Source organism: Schistocerca nitens, chromosome 6 (genome assembly GCF_023898315.1).
Source record: "Schistocerca nitens isolate TAMUIC-IGC-003100 chromosome 6, iqSchNite1.1, whole genome shotgun sequence".
Taxonomy (NCBI): domain Eukaryota; kingdom Metazoa; phylum Arthropoda; class Insecta; order Orthoptera; family Acrididae; genus Schistocerca; species Schistocerca nitens.
In genome coordinates, this window is record NC_064619.1 from 219,742,027 (window position 1) to 219,760,275 (window position 18,249).

At 39.5% G+C, this 18,249-nt stretch overlaps 1 protein-coding gene across 1 annotated transcript in view; it reads left to right on the forward strand.

The window, feature by feature from the left end:
• Positions 1–3,648: 3,648 nt before the first annotated feature.
• LOC126263291 (nucleoredoxin-like protein 2) overlaps positions 3,649–18,249 on the forward strand; it is a 74,559-nt gene continuing 59,958 nt past the window's right edge. Inside the window, 3 exon segments of the mRNA XM_049960377.1 lie at positions 3,649–3,670; positions 10,911–11,071; positions 11,151–11,276. Of these exon segments, the coding sequence (XP_049816334.1) occupies positions 3,649–3,670; positions 10,911–11,071; positions 11,151–11,276 (309 nt within the window).

Below are 18,249 nucleotides of genomic sequence, written 5' to 3' on the forward strand. Positions count from 1 at the left end.
CCCCGAGGTCCGCTTCTAACAGTTTTTCCATTCGTCTGTAAAGAATTCGCGTTAGTATTTTGCAGCTGCGACTTATTAAACTGATAGTTCGGTAATTTTCACATCTGTCAACACCTGCTTTCTTTGGGATTGGAATTATTATATTCTTCTTGAAGTCTGAGGGTATTTCGCCTGTCTCATACATCTTGCTCACCAGATGGTAGAGTTTTGTCATGACTGGCTCTCCCAAGGCCATCAGTAGTTCTAATGGAATGTTGTGTACTCCCGGAGCCTTGTTTCGACTCAGGTCTTTCAGTGCTCTGTCAAACTCTTCACTCAGTGTCTTATCTCCCATTTCGTCTTCATCTACATCCTCTTCCATTTCCATAATATTGTCCTCAAGTACATCGCCCTTGTATATACCCTCTATATACTCCTTCCACCTTTCTGCCTTCCCTTCTTTGCTTAGAACTGGGTTGCCATCTGAGCTCTTGATATTCATACAAGTGGTTCTCTTCTCTCCAAAGGTCTCTTTAATTTTCCTGTAGGCAGTATCTATCTTACCCCTAGTGAGACAGGCCTCTACATCCTTACATTTGTCCTCTAGCCATCCCTGCTTAGCCATTTTGCACTTCCTGTCGATCTCATTTTTGAGACGTTTGTATTCCTTTTTGCCTGCTTCATTTACTGCATTTTTATATTTTCTCCTTTCATCAATTAAATTCAATATTTCTTCTGTTACTCAAGGATTTCTATTAGCCCTCGTCTTTTTACCTACTTGATCGTCTGCTGCCTTCACTTCATCCCTCAGAGCTACCCATTCTTCTTCTACTGTATTTCTTTCCCCCATTCCTGTCAATTATTCCCTTATGCTCTCCCTGAAACTCTCTACAACCTCTGGTTCTTTCAGTTTATCCAGGTCCAATCTCCTTAAATTCCCACCTTTTTGCAATTTCTTCAGTTTCAATCTGCAGTTCATAACCAATAGATTGTGGTCAAAATCCACATCTGCCCCTGGAAATGTCTTACAATTTAAAACCTGGTTCCTAAATCTCTGTCTTACCATTATATAATCTATCTGATACCTTTTAGTATCTCCAGGATTCTTCCAGGTATACAACCTTCTTTTATGATTCTTGAACCAAGTGTTAGCTATGATTAAGTTATGCTCTGTGCAAAATTCTACAAGGCGGCTTCCTCTTTCATTTCTCTCCCCCAATCCATATTCACCTACTATGTTTCCTTCTCTCCCTTTTCCTACTGACGAATTCCAGTCACCTATGACTATTAAATTTTCGTCTACCTTCACTACCTGAATAATTTCTATTATCTCGTCATACATTTCATCAATTTCTTCATCATCTGCAGAGCTAGTTGGCATATAAACTTGTACTACTGTAGTAGGCATGGGCTTTGTGTCTATCTTGGCCACAATAATGCGTTCACTATGCTGTTTGTAGTAGCTAACCCGCACTCCTATTTTTTATTCATTATTAAACCTACTCCTGCATTACCCTTATTTGATTTTGTATTTATAACCCTGTAATCACCTGACCAAAAGTCTTGTTCCTCCTGCCACCGAACTTCACTAATTCCCACTATATCTAACTTTAATCTATCCATTTCCCTTTTTAAATTTTCTAATCTACCTGCCCAATTAAGGGATCTGACATTCCACGCTCCAATCCGTAGAATGCCAGTTTTCTTTCTCCTGATAATGACGTCCTGTTGAGTAGTCCCCACCCGGAGATCCGAATGGGGGACTATTTTACCTCCGGAATATTTTACCCAAGAGGACGCCATCATCATTTAATCATATAGTAAAGCTGCATGTCCTCGGGAAAAATTATGGCTGTAGTTTCCCCTTGCTTTCAGCCGTTCGCAGTACCAGCACAGCAAGGCCGTTTTGGTTAATGTTACAAGGCCAGATCAGTCAATCACCCAGACTGTTGCCCCTGCAACTACTGAAAAGGCTGCTGCCCCTCTTCAGGAACCACATGTTTGTCTGGCCTCTCAACAGATACCCCTCCGTTGTGGTTGCACCTACGGTACGGCCATCTGTATCGCTGAGGCACGCAAGCCTCCCCACCAACGGCAAGGTCCGTGGTACATGGGGGGGTATTTTTACTTAATGATCCTAAACTACATCTGTATATGAATAAATCCAGCGTATGCAGCGAGTAGCGAAATACAGGGAAAGCTATAAAAAATTTACAAAAGGAATTTCGTTAGGTTGACACCGAAAATCTGAACCTGAAAAAAGCAGTATTGAGAAATTCCTGTTGGAAATAAAAAAATATAATTAACAGAAAATAACTTCGAGCAACAGTCCACTAAGAGAAGATACAAGAAATAATTTAAAAAATTCTTATTTAACTTTGTTGCAGTTTTTAAAGCTATTTGCTTACAAAGCTTCATATCTTACCCTTTTCATGCATAGGTGCGTTATTTTTATGCTTCATATGTTTTTTATTATGGAGTGACGTAAGTAAATGTGTTTTGAAAGTTAATTTTTTTAGGTGAATATGTATAGTGCTCCCCAGGCCCAAAATGCGACTAGATAAATATGAGTAACCTCCCATACCCACCTTCAGGATGGTCTACAGAACCGGTTCTTAAAGAGCTTGTAACTAATCCAAGATTGTCTTCGCCACTCCAACTTGATAAATTATTATGTAGCCATGCCAACTGGATTACCAAATTCCTATCTCTATGACTGCAGGTGACCTATGTTGCAGCCCATAGATATCAAGAAGGTGTCAACTTCAGGAGAGCAGATCTTTTGATCTGGAAATTTTACGCTTTTTTTCTCTCTTTCCTAAGCCTTGCCACATACAACGATCTGCATGAGCTGATGTTTGTGGGTGCAGTAAATCGTCGCAATTTTCGTGTGACCACACACCACTGTTTAATCATGGAGGTAAAAAAATATTTATTTATACCTCCGTGGTTTCCATCTACTGCAGCGCCGCCATCTATTGGTGTAAAGAGATTTCAGCGGCAAGCAGAAATGTTCTCACAAAGGTTATTTCTGTTCATTTCAGATTCGCTGTGGAAGAAATAGTTTTGAAGGTTGACTTCAGAACTTGTATTAAAAAAAAAGTGTGAACAAAATGCAGTATCGGAAATATGGTACCAAATGACTACAGTAATGATTCCTTAAGCGATGGCAGTTTTCACATTCTGTTAATTTACTTTGCAAATTGCTGGGCGAACCCAATGATGGCGAAATCGTTTGTGATGGGACACAGAGATCTACAAACAGCTACTGATCCTATGCGTAGCTCCTCAGATTATACGACAAAATACTTGTATGAGTTAAGCAATTTCATCTAATAAATAGCTGACACCGACATAACGATTCCTACCAACAAGAAGACGTTAAAACTTTAGAGTTTTCGACATCAATGTCCAAGCAAGCATTGAGCCCAATTATACCTAACACGTGCGGATCTATATATGCTGTAGAAGGATTTAATGAAGTGAAATACCTCAGTTATGTAATATACCGACTGTGACAATTTATAGATTTTTTAAAAACATGTTTGGAGGCATATATATTCCAATAAATTATGGGAATGTCTACTGTGATGTATTTTACTTTGTTTCTAAGTGTCTGGGTATTTTCAATTTCCTGCCTGAAATCTGCTAGCAGCAGTTAGTTTCAGAATGTCTTCAAACTAGTGCCAGGGTTCTGGGTTGTCCCAATAGCTTCCCTTCTTGCTTAGTGCAAAGCAGTTTTGGAGTTCTCATAATTTGGCGAATTTTTGCGACAAAATCTACACCCATATCTTTAAAATCTTAAATTTCCTTCTCAAAAATTTGATAGAGAAGCACTGTCTTTTCTTCGTGGACTCTTTTCTTGCAGTTGCGCATTCCCTTCTTAAGATGCACATCTTCTTCGTTAGGTGGGCAAGAATGTTGCTATTCAACCACTATTCTACCACCTGCAATTTTTAAACAGTCTCCGCACTAACTACGTTCGCAATTCACTCACAACCAGTTCGTATACTTATCACACTTTCTGTGCACCTAGTAGTGATGGCAGGGCTTCTCATTCATTACTTAGGCCTTCCAAACTATATGGAAGCGAAGGCTGTCAGCGAGGGCAGTATCTTACTGACGGTGACAACTCTTCTGCTCCTGGTGAACGACTGGCGTAAATCGACAGTGGGGGACGCTCTGGTCGGAAAACCCACGGTGCAGAACTGCTTGGTCGGAAGTCCCACAGTACATGTGTCACCTTTAAAAGGGTGGGAAACACAACAGTCAGAAAGCCCACATAGCCTAATGTGAGCTGCCTTAGCGGGCCGTTCGTGCAATGACTGATTACAAAGTATTTTTCAGGCAAATCCTAGCCGAACTAGCAGTTGGGCAGAGAGAGCCCCAGTTGGTAATATGTGGGAGGGATTTCGAGTTCTAACATTTGAGTTACAACTGAGGTAAGACTATCGAGAACTTTGATAAGAGCCAGGGTATGAGAACTATTTTTAATTTGATTCTGGGAAAATATGTGCTGCACCACAATTAACGTGTAGGTCTATTTATTTAAGTGTATAGAGCGTAAGGTCGATGGCTTACTCGACAAGTAAAGTGTCACACCTATTTCTTCTGCCTTAGTCCCACTGAGAGGCCGGTTACATTGTGCTTCTGTAATTTGCTTCGTGGGCAGTTAGCCTGACTGGCAGTAGTGATACACCTTTACAGCCGCCCATGGTGGAGTGACGGCGCTCTCTTTATCGGTACCCCCAGCTGACACAGACATGATGCTATCATGCTGTCCTTCGTAGAATATTCTCTATCCTCTTTGTTAACTCTACTGGGTAGGAATCCTAAAGTAAAGAGCAACATCGAAGCATCAGTCGAATGATGCTTTTATAAGCTTAATTCATCCTATACAAATTACAATTTCTTAGGACTTTTCCAGTTAATTGCTGTTTAACATCTGACTTTCTTACAATCAATTCCATATGGTCATTTCATTACAAATTGCTCCAGACATATACTTTTAGATACATAATGGTTATCACTATTTTCAGTGACTGACTACTAATTATGCAGTCAAATGGTAACCAATCATTCCACCTACTTTTCCCAATAGGACACATTGCTTTTATGTTGAATGTGACCTACCAGATCCTGCTGCATGCGTTGATACCCTGCAGAATTCCCTGCATTTGCTTGTAGTCAACAAACTTTTGTTCTGATATTGAAGAAATAAAAAGTTTAAAGTTTGCCAATAACACTGTAATTCTATCAGAGATGGCAATGACTTTGGAAGATCAGGCTTAAGGAGACTGCTTCGTGAACACAAGGCAAAATTTTAAAAAGTTTTCAGTTTTCTAAAAAGTGTTACTCAAAGGATAAGATTTGGAAGCCCATGTAATGCTGGAACAATTTGATATATGAACCACAGGTTTTGGCCTCACACTTTCTTCTGAGTTATATTTCGTTTTGCAAGGAAATAAAGCATGTTAATTATTTATGTGCAGCATAGATACACATATCTCGAAATAAAAACAAAGTAGAAACTTGATTTTTTTCTGTAAGTTCCTCACACTATTATGTTTAAAGCAGACTTTTAATAAGATGTTGCTCTCACAAATTATGGAAAGTTTTTTAACACTGATTATCAAAAATTTCAGTAATTAACTCATAGTCTTTCTTTAAAGAATTGTTTATTTTTCAAATTTAAGTCATAAGAAAAGTGTGCTTTTTAGTTAAATATGTTTTGAGACAGTATACAAAATTTTAGCAATCTATTTTTAATAGTTTTTAACCAGAATATAAGAAAAAGTGAACCTCAGGGAAATTCAAGTTAAAGAATGTTTCTCTACCTACCTTGCACAATACTAATCCATCCCAGGTCCATAATTATCTTGTTTCAGATGTTGTTTTCCCTCCATTTTATTTTTCAGACTTTTCATCATGTTCTAGCTTCTTTGGGGCCTTCCAGTACTGATTTCTCTGCTTCTAAGAGTCAATGACAATTGAAGTTCTCTGTATATTTAGTCCACAAGGCATTTCCATCAATTCTATGACCTTAAACCTTGACACTGTACCACCACTGTAACATAGCAGAGCATCCAGCACAACCATTTTCAAAGTATTTTGTCTCACAGAACGATGGTATCTATTCTCATATACATTGGTTAAATTGTCATCTGGGCTTTGAATCCTGCCATATAATTACTTCTTTAACAATTTTGTGTAACTAACACATTAGAGACTAAAAAGTCGCTAAAAAGAGAAACTGAGAAAAAACTTTGGTTTTTAACAGAGTTGTCTGCATGACATCAGGGTGTCATTATGTGTGCAGACACTTCTAAATTCTCTAATTTTGGGACTCTCTTCGGTACCATTTCCTCGAAATAATTGTTTTCTTGTTCTGAAAACTACAGAGAATTTTTAAGACAAAAATTTAAAAAATAGGTTTCATGACGCTTATTTGCGTACTAGCCCTCTTAAAAATGAATATCAACAATACTAGAACAAGGGTAACAGAACTTATTGAATGCTGAAGGAATTACATTAGGAAATAAGACACTATAATTAATAGATGGGTTTTGCTACTTGTCTAGCAAAATAACAGCCCATTTCTGGAGAAGAGAGGATGTAAAATGCAAACTGGCAATAGCAAGAAAATCCGTTTGCTTCGTAGAATAGACTTGCATGGGGAAGTGCATCAGACCAGTCTTTGGACTGAGGACTGAAACAAAAACAACATTGTAAAGAAGTTTAACACAAAAATTACTCAAACAGATGGTGTTACTGCGCTGATGATGTAAGTCAGATATTAGATCGCATTATGTAATGTTGCATAGTTAATAAAATCTAAACTAAACTAAACTCTGTCCGAACAGGCCATGAAGGCCCAACAGTCAAAAGTCAACTGGCTCGGCTAAGAAATTCATCAGTCGAACAGAAGAGGTTGGCCACCAGCAAACCCTGTATGTTCTTTTTAAGGTGTGTGTTCACAGCTGTCAAGATATTGAAAATATGTGTTCCACAATAATTGTATACGTTCTTTTCAAATACATCTGAATTAACGTTACTAACCTCGGACCACGCCTACTCAACACCGATTACGTCAAAATTTATGGTACGCGAGGTCTGTTTGAAAAATCCCTGAAGTTTGTTCACAAAATTTTTCTGCCCTCATCTTTTACTTATTGTGTATGGCGTCCTCCGAAACACTCTCCTCACAATTGATACAACTCTCCGAACGCCGTTTCCACTTCCGGAAGCAGTCTTAGTGCTCCTCTGGCTGGAACGCGCGAAGCGCCGTCTGCGAATTTTCTTTTATCTCGTCTGTCGTTGCAAATCTTCATCCTTTCAATAGGATTTTCAACTCTGGGAATAAAAAAAAGTCCTCAGGGGCCAGGTTTGGAGAGTACAGAGGACAAGGCAGCACAGTGATTTCGTTGTTTGTGCAATAGTCATTCACCGACAGGGATGAATGTGTGGATGTGTCGCAACACGTCCTGTTAGTACCATCGATTAACACGTTGTCCTTGGGCACGAATTCATGATGAACTAATCCTTCAAAGTCAAAGAAAACTATCAGCATGGCTTTGACATCTAGCCTGACCTGACCAGCTTTTTTTGATCTTGGAGAACCTTCCCCCATCTATTGTGAAGATTGATTCTAGGTCTCAACAAGAAAACGGTAGGCCCACGTCTCATCATCAGTTATGATTTTCTTAAGAAACATCTCGTCCTCATTTGCACGATCCAAACGCTCTTCACAAAATGGTTCAATTGGCTCTGGGCACTCTGGGACTAAACATCTGAGGATATCAGTCCCCTAGAACTTAGAACTACTTAAACCTAACTAACCCAGGGACATCATACATATCCATGCCCGAGGCAGGATTCGAACCTGCGTGGTTCCAGACTGAAGCGCCTAGAACCGCCCGGTCACACCGGCCGGCCCGCTCTTCACAGATTGCGAGGCGAAGATCTTTCTGATCTTGACCCATGAGCCGTGGGACGAACTCGGCGGAAACACGATTCATTCCAAGACGCTGTGTCAGATTTTCATGACAAGATCCAACTGAAATGTTACATTCCTTTGCAATCTCTTGATAGTCAGTCTTCGATTGGCAGGCACAATTTCGTGGACATTCCTGACATGAGTGTCATAGGTAGACGCTAAAGGGCGTCCTGAACTTCCGTCCAGCCATTTTTAAATCGTGTGAACCATTCGTAACATCGAATATGGCTAGAGTAGTCATCAACGTAGGCTTCCTGCATCATTCGGCGTGTCTCTGTAACGGTTTTTCTTGGGTTTCACGCAAAATTTAATGCAGATACATTGTCCCTGAAACTCTGCATCTCGAAATTCGCGAACTATGCGACACAACGTTCCACTCAATACAGCACTGAACAATAAGTAACAGACACACAACAATGAAACTTTTCCGGCAGTTACACATTAAACACAGGCGTGTGCGCGGATGACAACCGCATTTCACTCCAACACACCATTGGCACGATTGCGAATGTTCCGTGATTTTTTGAACGGACCTCTTATGCAGAGCTTGGCCATAAATGAAAGTGACCGTAGTGTGAACTCCAGGTGACCAGTCATTTCGAAGACACAGCATTGTTGACACGGGTCGGATGAGGCATAAGCCATTTACGAGTAGCCTACGTTACTGTAGTTAACAGGCAGCGCTATACATAGCACAAAGAGTAGAAAATGCTAATCCGAACATTGTGCGGACGAAAACCTATCAGGAAACTTTTATCTTTTACTTTCAATTTTTACGATACTTACGCTGCAAATTAGCCGAAATGATGTTCAATATGCTGTATTTATTAATGTTTTTATAAAAGGCACGAAAATAAAAGGTAAATGAAAATTTGCGATTGCAAATAAATTTCGAAGAAAGGATAGTACTTAAAGCGTTTAAAAGGACTCTGCAAACAACATTACAAGAAGGGGTTGTAATTAAAGCGTACAGGACTCTGCATTCTGTTAGTTTCATTTTGACCTTCCCGCAGCTCTCAGCAGCGATACGTGAGCACTAGATTCCCAGTGCAGGTACGATTGGCCCATCGAGAAGGGGAAAAAAATCACACGCCGAGAAGAATGCATCAAAATACGTCCTACTGTTTATCACCCACAATCCTGGCCAATATTTGGCAAACAACGGGTTACCCATGGTTAGCTGCCAAACTGTGCAGTGAGAAGGAACTTTATATAAATGTAAACCAAGTATGTTTTCTACAGAAGTGAACAACCATATAATTGTAAAAGTGCAGCGTTTATTGTATGTGTCAGATGTCGAGACAATTACTTCTCCCCCTGCCTTTACGATGAATACCACCGCAGTAGGCGTAAATCATCAACTGTAAATTAATAAACGTATCTGATTTTATGTTCGAAGTTCTCGTGTAATAATCCCTTCCTGGAAATTTGTTTTCGTTTCCAAATTTTCCTTTGCCTCTCCTTTTGGTACCTTTTTTGAAATATTAGTAAATGTGATATACAGAGCATTATTTCGGCTTATTTGAGGTCAAGTGACGTAAAAACTGAAAGTAAAATAAAGTCCCCGTATAGGTAATCGATCCCACACCCTGCGGACTTGTACTCCATACGCTTAGCTTTACGCCAAGCGCTACCGAGCTGCTAGGTTGACATAAAAGGCAGATGCCTCTCCCGAAACGCACCAAAAATGCTGTTTTTAAAAAATATGCCATCTAAAGCCTTTGCTCCTGTCACTTTTACTTCCGTCAAGACCTGCATGTGCCACTAATTTAGACGAAATCGATGATGACAAGTAGCTGTGGTCCCCTTGTACCATAGTTGAAAAGTATATTAACATTAGAACACTAAACGGGGGAAAATGTTACATTTTTACTGAACCATCGTAAATTTTACTACTCCAGGTTTATTCAAAGGATGTCATGTGTGTGAATTCCTAAGGGACCAAATCGTTGAGGTCATCGGTCCCTAGGCTTACACACCACTTAAACTAACTTAAGCTAACACACACACCAATGTCCGAGGGAGGACTCGAACCTCCGGCGGGAGAGGCAACTCCGCGCGGCAAAGGATGTCATAATTTGTAGTTTATGCACTAGTTAATTACGATAATAAGGTCTCCAATGGCTTGTCACATACAAAATAAGTTCAAAACGTCCTGTTTTACACACCATACTGGCAATACCGGATTGACGGGAACCGCGAATTTATATCATCTGCAATTGTACATTTTACGGGGTCTCAGGGGAATACTGAAGACTGGGATAGAACCCGTCGGCTTTGAATGATGACGTCTCGAAAATAAACAAACTAATATCTGTAACTGAAATATGACGTCACTGGTCAAAGCTAACGAGTTGTATTCCATTCTTCAGCTGACCCGGTTTACTGATCGAGGGTTAAGATCAGTTAATTCAAATAGAACTACATTATTCGCGTGCTTTCGCTGAACTATACTGGCTTAGTAAGGCATCCGATAATTTTTATGACGTAGATTTTACGCTTACGTTCATGTAATTGTAATTCTGCGTCCAATGAAAGCTGAACATATGGATGCACGTAATTACTGATTTCAAATACTGCATACTTCTCCCTGCTGGAATAATTACAAATCCTCGTCAAATACCATATATTTCCATAGAAATTCGGCACTGTAAGGTTTTGTAGGTAGCAGATATAGTCTCGAAAAAATGTGAAAGATAACTAAATGTGCAATAAAACATGTGATACAGGCTCACTATGTACAAGTAACGAAAAGATACCAAAGAGTAATTATTCAGCTCTACTGAACTTCACTGACACGTGTCAAAGATAATGAAATGTGCCTGCTTCAGTTTCCTCCTCAATTTCACGCAGAGTTGTGCTCTTATTTACTTTTTCATTTGACCTTGTACTCTGCTACGCCGCACAGTCACTACTATTATTATATGAATCAAAGCTATGAATTTGTTGACTGGAAAATTTCTGATAGACAAAAATGGTGCATCAATTCCTGTGGAAGAAATTTTGCAAGGGACTAAACTTATTCTCCTTTACTTTGCAGCGGCTTGGTGTCCATATTCTATATTGTTCGTTGAAAAACTGAGAGCTTTGCACGAAGTGAGTACCAGTCTGAGGGTGTGCGTATTTTTATTCTCTGTGCTGAAGAGCTTCAGTAATGTATCTTAACAATCTACAGGAAGCAATGAAGTTTGAGCTGCCTATCCAGGTAATTTACATATCAGCAGATAACAACGAATCTGAAATGTTGCAACATTTCTCAGAGAGCCATGGTCATTGGTATGCTGTGAAATACGATGACGACGTAAGACCGTGTGTACCTTTGCTGATACTATTACATTTTATATTTGTGGTCTTAGAAGTAAGATTTGCAAGCTTCAAGGTTTCGGATACCATTCAAATACGAGCAAGGAGGCAACTTACACTAGGGTTGCCTAGCTTGGACCTCGCCGGGACACTGAGATGGGGGTACAGAAAAGCAATAAAAATTTATTTAATATAATTACTTTTTATTTGGAACACATTACATGGAACTTGTGGCGGCAGAAGTAGTTGCTACACCATATTTTTCGGAATATTTCACTTTTTTCAGCAGGTCTCTTTTTCCCATTTACGTATTTATAAAACTCTATGTAAGTCAGCTTGTAGTTGAACTGGCAGTATAACACTGATTCCACACTCCCCGGCAGCAGTCGAGTTCCTTCATCAGCCCACTAGGCCAATGTCAGCGAAAATACTCTTTTCACAGTGACATGTGCGGGAATAGAAAACAAATACATAATTTTAGCAGTTGGTATCTGCGTTCAGAAGTTTCGGTTTCCTTAAGAAAGAAAATCCATTTTTCTTCCACTGACAGTTTAGACTTCCATTGTTCCGAGTCACGTTTAGTTTCTAAAAAGTTCCTCACACACATATATTCCTGATAACAACTGTCGCCTGAAATATTCACATAATTTTTAGTCAGGTATATAATGGTGTTTTCAATCATCACCCAGTCTGGGGCTTCAGATAGCACCATCCAATCAAATACATGCTAATTATTAAAAGAAATAGCCCATTTTTCTAGGTAATCGAATGCTATAGTATTGAAAGCAATTGTTTCATCCTGAGATTTCTAAATCAAATTAATTATTTCTTTCTTAGGGTTCTTATTCTTTAATTAGATCAAATTCATTTTGGTTTGCATGCAAATGAAACCAGTAGTCTTCCTTTCATTCAGATATCTTTGAATGTCGATTAATATGTTTCAATTATCAAGAGTTTTTTTTTCTTTTCGACACTTTTTATATTTTTTTTGAGCAGAGCCAAGTTTGACTCCAGAAACATGAACTAAATTTCACTCAGCGGACTACTGAAAATATCTGAAATTATTTTTCGTGGCCTGTCTTCTGCGTCAAAAAATTGTTTTAACGGATTCCAAAGCTTAAGAATTCTCTCATCTGCGGACATTAACGACAACCACCTAGTTTTCGAGTGAGAAGAGTGTGATGATTGATATAAATGTACAAGCAGAACTCTTTCAGGCTCTCTGTCCTTACCGTATACAGGGTGGTCCATTGATAGTGACAGGGCCAGATATCTCACGAAATAAGCATCAAACGAAAAAACTACAAAGAACGAAACTCGTCTAGCTTGAAGGGGGAAACCAGATGGCGCTGTGGTTTTCCCGCTAGATGGCGCTGCCATAGGTCAAACGGATATCAACTGCGTTTTTTAAATAGGAACCCCCATTTTTATTACATATTCGTGTAGTGCGTAAAGAAATATGAGTGTTCTAGTTGGACCACTTTTTTCGCTTTATGATAGATGGCGCTGTAATAGTCACAAACGTATAAGTACGTGGTATCACGTAACATTCCGCCAGTGCGGACGGTATTTGCTTCTTGATACGTTACCCGTGTTTAAATGGACCGTTTACCAACTGCGGAACAGGTCGATATCTTGTTGATGTATGGCTATTGTGATCAAAATGCCCAACGGGCGTGTGCTACGTATGCTGCTCGGTATCCTGGACGACATCATCCAAGTGTCCGGACCGTTCGCCGGATAGTTACGTTATTTAAGGAAACAGGAAGTGTTCAGCCACTTGTGAAACGTCACCCACGACCTGCAACAAATGATCATGCCCAAGTAGGTGTTTTTTTAGCTTTTGTCGCGGCTAATCCACACATCAGAAGCAGACAAATTGCGCGAGAATCGGGAATCTCAAAAACGTCGGTGTTGAGAATGCTACATCAACATCGATTGCACCCGTACCAATTTTCTATGCACCAGGAATTGCATGGCGACGACTTTGAAGGTCGTGTACAGTTCTGCCACTGGGCACAAGAGAAATTACGGGACAATGACAGATTTTTTGCACGCGTTCTATTTAGCGACGAAGCGTCATTCACCAACAGCACTATTGGGCAACGGAAAATCCACGATGGCTGCGACAAGTGGAACATCAGCGACCTTGGTGGGTTAATGAATGGTGCGGCATTATGGGAGGAAGGATAATAGGCCCACATTTTATCGATGGCAATCTAAATGGTGCAATGTATGCTGATTTCCTACGTAATGTTCTACCAATGTTACTACAAGATGTTTCACTACATGACAGAATGGCGATGTACTTCCAACATAATGGATGTCCGGCACATAGCTCGCGTGCGGTTGAAGCGGTATTGAACAGCATAATTCGTGACAGGTGGATTGGTCGTCGAACCAGGTTCACTGGATCTGACGTCCCCGGGTTTCTTTCTGTGGGGAAAGTTGAAGGATATTTGCTATCGTGATCCACCGACAACGCCTGAAAACATGCGTCAGCGCATTTTCAATGCATGTTCGAACATTAGGGAAGGCGAACTACTCGCTGTTGAGAGGAATGTCGTTACACGTATTACCAAATGCATTGAGGTTGACGGACATGATTTTGAGCATTTATTACATTAATGTGGTATTTACAGGTAATCAAGCTGTAACAGCATGCGTTCTCAGAAATGATAAGTTCACAAAGGTACATGTATGACATTGGAACAACCGAAATAAAATGTTCAAACGTACCTACGTTCTGTATTTTAATTTTAAAAACCTACTTGTTACCAACTGCTCGTCTAAAATTGTGAGCCATGTTTGCCACTATTACAGCGCTATCTATCACAAAGCGAAAAAAGTGGTCCATTTAAAACGTTCATATTTCTTTACGTTGTTGTTGTTGTTGTTGTGGTCTTCAGTCCTGAGACTGGTTTGATGCAGCTCTCCATGCTACTCTATCCTGTGCAAGCTTCTTCATCTCCCAGTACTTACTGCAACCTACGCCCTTCTGAATCTGCTTTTTCTTTACGTACTACACGAATATGCAATAAAAAGGGGGGTTTCTATTTTAAAAAACGCAGTTCATATCCGTTTGATCTATGGCAGCGCCATCTAGCGGGTCAACCACAGCGCAATCTGGTTTCCCCCTTCAAGCTAGGCAAGTTTCGTTCTTTGTAGTTTTTTCGTTTGATGCTTATTTCGTGAGATATTTGGCCCGGTCACGATCAATGGACAACCCTGTATATAAAAAATGGCTCTGAGCACTATGGGACTCAACTGCTGAGCTCATAAGTCCCCTAGAACTTAGAACTACTTAAACCTAACCAACCTAAGGACAACACACACATCCATGCCCGAAGCAGGATTCGAACCTGCGACCGTAGCGGTCGCGCGGTTCCAGACTGTAGCGCCAGAACCGCTCGGCCACCAGCGGCCGGCAACCCTGTATATATTGAAAAGTAATTACATATTTTCATGACGATTATTACAAAGTCGACAGTTAAGACTCCAGCAGCGCTTGTTATATTATTGGGGAGAATATGGGCAGGGTATGCAATTCCTTCTACAATTTTTCCTAGCTCTTTTTAATTTGGAGAAACACATTCCGCTGGCCACGTCGATGAAGCCCTCCGAAATTGGTATTGATACTGTCTCCATAAAAAGCGATTAATGTATCTTACGGAATTTGCAGTTGTGTTAAAGTGTCTAGACAAAACTTTGCTCTTGTGTCCAATAATTCGTTATTCAGCGAATCAAACTTCAACATCTGTTGGATTCCGTCAGTTTCAGTACAGTACTGAACAACTAAACGAGAGATCTTTTCAATCTTGTGCTTCGAAAACTCGGTCCTATGCCGGAAAATGAAACTTCTTGCAATTGTTTTATGCAATCGGTTACGGAATGTGCTGCGATAATATTTTTAACAATTGCTGTAGTAGCTTTGGTCCTGGCTGTAGACTGCTTTGCGGCGACTATGGATTCAGCATACATTGCAGCTTTCAGTTTTACAGTAAAGTCAAGAGAACTGAAGGATTATACTTGACATCTTCATAAGCTGTCGTTATTTCTCCAGCAGCAACAAGAAATTCTTCCTGGGTATTTTCTTTAATCATGAATGCCCTTGCTACCGCGAATCTATTTGCATGATTCTTCGTAGAAATGTGATGCCTCACATCTGTCTTACCCCCGTGTGTTAAAGAGATGAAGGAGCTACAAATCTCACACAACGCTTCCTGATACGTACATCCTTTCTTGACGGAAGATCACTCTTTTGCGTAGTCATCCGAAAAGTGACACTTTTCTTTCCATTATTAGGCATTTCCTTAAGGAATTATAAGCTTATTAGACGGTAAACAGTTGACAATAACACTTCAGTCATCGGTACACATCACTATACACTTCACGCCCTATATACCCGCAGTAAACATTTCAAATATTACTAACGTGCGTACTTCCACCATGGTGAAACAGCTGTGGGTGAGCAACTTCTGTTAATCAGTACAACGAAAAACTAGTACAGAGTTGCAAATTTCACTTTTTTTTATTCACTCGATGACTAGTTTAGGGCCAGATCGCTTTTCAAAACATTCTACAGGGCAGAAAACGAATATTACACTCGTGTACAGTATAAGTATTACGAAATTTTTAAGCAAATGCGAAAAATACACAACATATCGTTTCAAGACCTAACGTAACATAAAAAAATGATTTCCGGAAATGCAAAAAAAACATGTCAAAAATGTGCAAACAAACAATTACAATGCATACAACTGGCAGTACTACTTCTTCCGCTGTCTTAAGGAAACTTTTTTATTTATTTTTATTTATTTATTCTTTGCCCATGGACTCCACCTGAGAATCCAGCTGAGAGGTTTGGGTGTGTCATACGTTAGGCTATTAACATCAAACTTGATTTCATTATATATAAATGAAACAAATAATTAAACAGAAATAGTCTATAAGCATACAAAGGTATTACATGTTTCACATTATAAATGCACACAAATCCAAACAACATACAGAAATCATAATTTTTAAAGGTACATTACAGTAATGGTATAACATATTTAAACACAACTTAGTATTCACTCAAACTGTATATAGGTACATTTCTCTGTGAGATACAATGATTTTTAAAACATTTTAGGTCCGTTTCTTTTTTAATGATTTTGGGGAGTTTATTAACAAATCTTTTGCCTGCTTCTTCAGGGGCAGTCATAGACAGTTTCAGATTTCTGTTTATCATGTAGTAATTTTTATTTCCTATTGTACTGTGTTTGTGTACATCTTTATTTAGGAGATGTTTATCGCTTGACCTTACCGCCGTTATGCTTTGGTATATGTACAGTGAATACACTGTCATATTATTATAGTGTACAAAAGCTTGCCTACAGGTCTGTTTTCGTGGTATTTTTGCAATCCATCTCACTGCCCTTTTCTGAATTGTGAATATTCTTTTTAAGTAGCCAGCTTGTGCACTTCCCCATATATGAACTGAATAAGACTTCGGGAAAGGGACACCCTGTCAGGATATAGAAAACCTTTGGCGTTTATTAAAATGTTCTTCAACCTTAAAAAATACAACAATTGAGACAATAAACGTATAAGTCTGCAATGAAATTAATACTTTTAACGTCTTTACCAAGATCAGTGAATTACTTAAAAATCTCTTAGCAGTAAAACACAACAGCGCTATATACGGCGCCTATTAAGAAGTTGTATGCCATGTTGGCAAATAAAAATCATTAAATGTGGACAACATTAGTATTAAAGGGCAACAAATTATAGGAAATTAAAAAATCATCACTTCCAGCCCTTTACAAGCGTGAAAACTTTACCATAACGAACTTCACAAAATATCTGAAGTAAAACAACAGGCGGCCTGGGTGGCCGAGCGGTTCTAGGCGCTACAGTCTGGAACCGGGCGACCGCTACGGTCGCAGGTTCGAATCTTGCCTCGGGCATGGACGTGTGTGATGTTCTTAGGTTAGTTAGGTTTAAGTGGTTCTAAGTTCTAGGGGGCTGATGACCTCAGAAGTTAAGTCCCATAGTGCTCAGAGCCATTTGAACCAATTTTTGATAAAAAAAAACTTTATCTGACATGTCCCAGGTAGAAACAGAAATTAAACCACAAAGTTTTTGCTTACGCGGGTACTAGTATCATGTTCTTCAGTGGACCTACGCGGTACGGGATATGAATCATTTGCACAGGAAACAGAAATTGGAACGACTATCAGACAAACATGTAATTCAAAATGTGTGAAAAATGATTTCAAATTACAACAAGCGACAAAAAGCATACACAACTTCTATTTCTTAATAACAAATTTATTTTTAATTGCGATTATGACACTTTGCCACAGAACATAAACCATTTATTATCTACGGCTCGAAAATAAACCAATATTTGTGACCAAAATATGACGTTATTGGTCAAAGTGACATGCATAACACTGGCATCTTGTACCTCAGTTGAATTACCAAGGTTGTATCCTATTCTTCTTTTTCTAAAATGTCCCAGGTAGAAGCAGAAATTAAACCGCAAAGTTGTCTTTTACAAATTACCAAAAATGTACTTGCCATCCTGAACGAAGACAAAGTACAAACACACTCATGGGCGTGTAGGGTGGGAGCGTGGTTGTGGGAGGAAGGAGGAGAGGAGATGAGATGGGGGGGTGGGTGGGGCGGAGGATGGAGGACTGGGAAACGGGGAGAGAGAGGAGGAGTATGAGCATGGAGCGCAAAAAGGGGAGAGGGCCCAAGTAGGCAACATGGCAAGAATTTAAATAATATATTATCAGTAGTAACACAAGAAAAGTATTGAATTTGGACTGGAAACGATTATTCATCATTTTTATAATCAAATAAGTAAGAACCACCATAGTCAACAGAGAAACCATACGTTACTCACGAGTAATCGTACAGATAATATGTGCTAACATCCCTTAGGACGGCAAGATGGTTTTTATGGTTGGAGAACA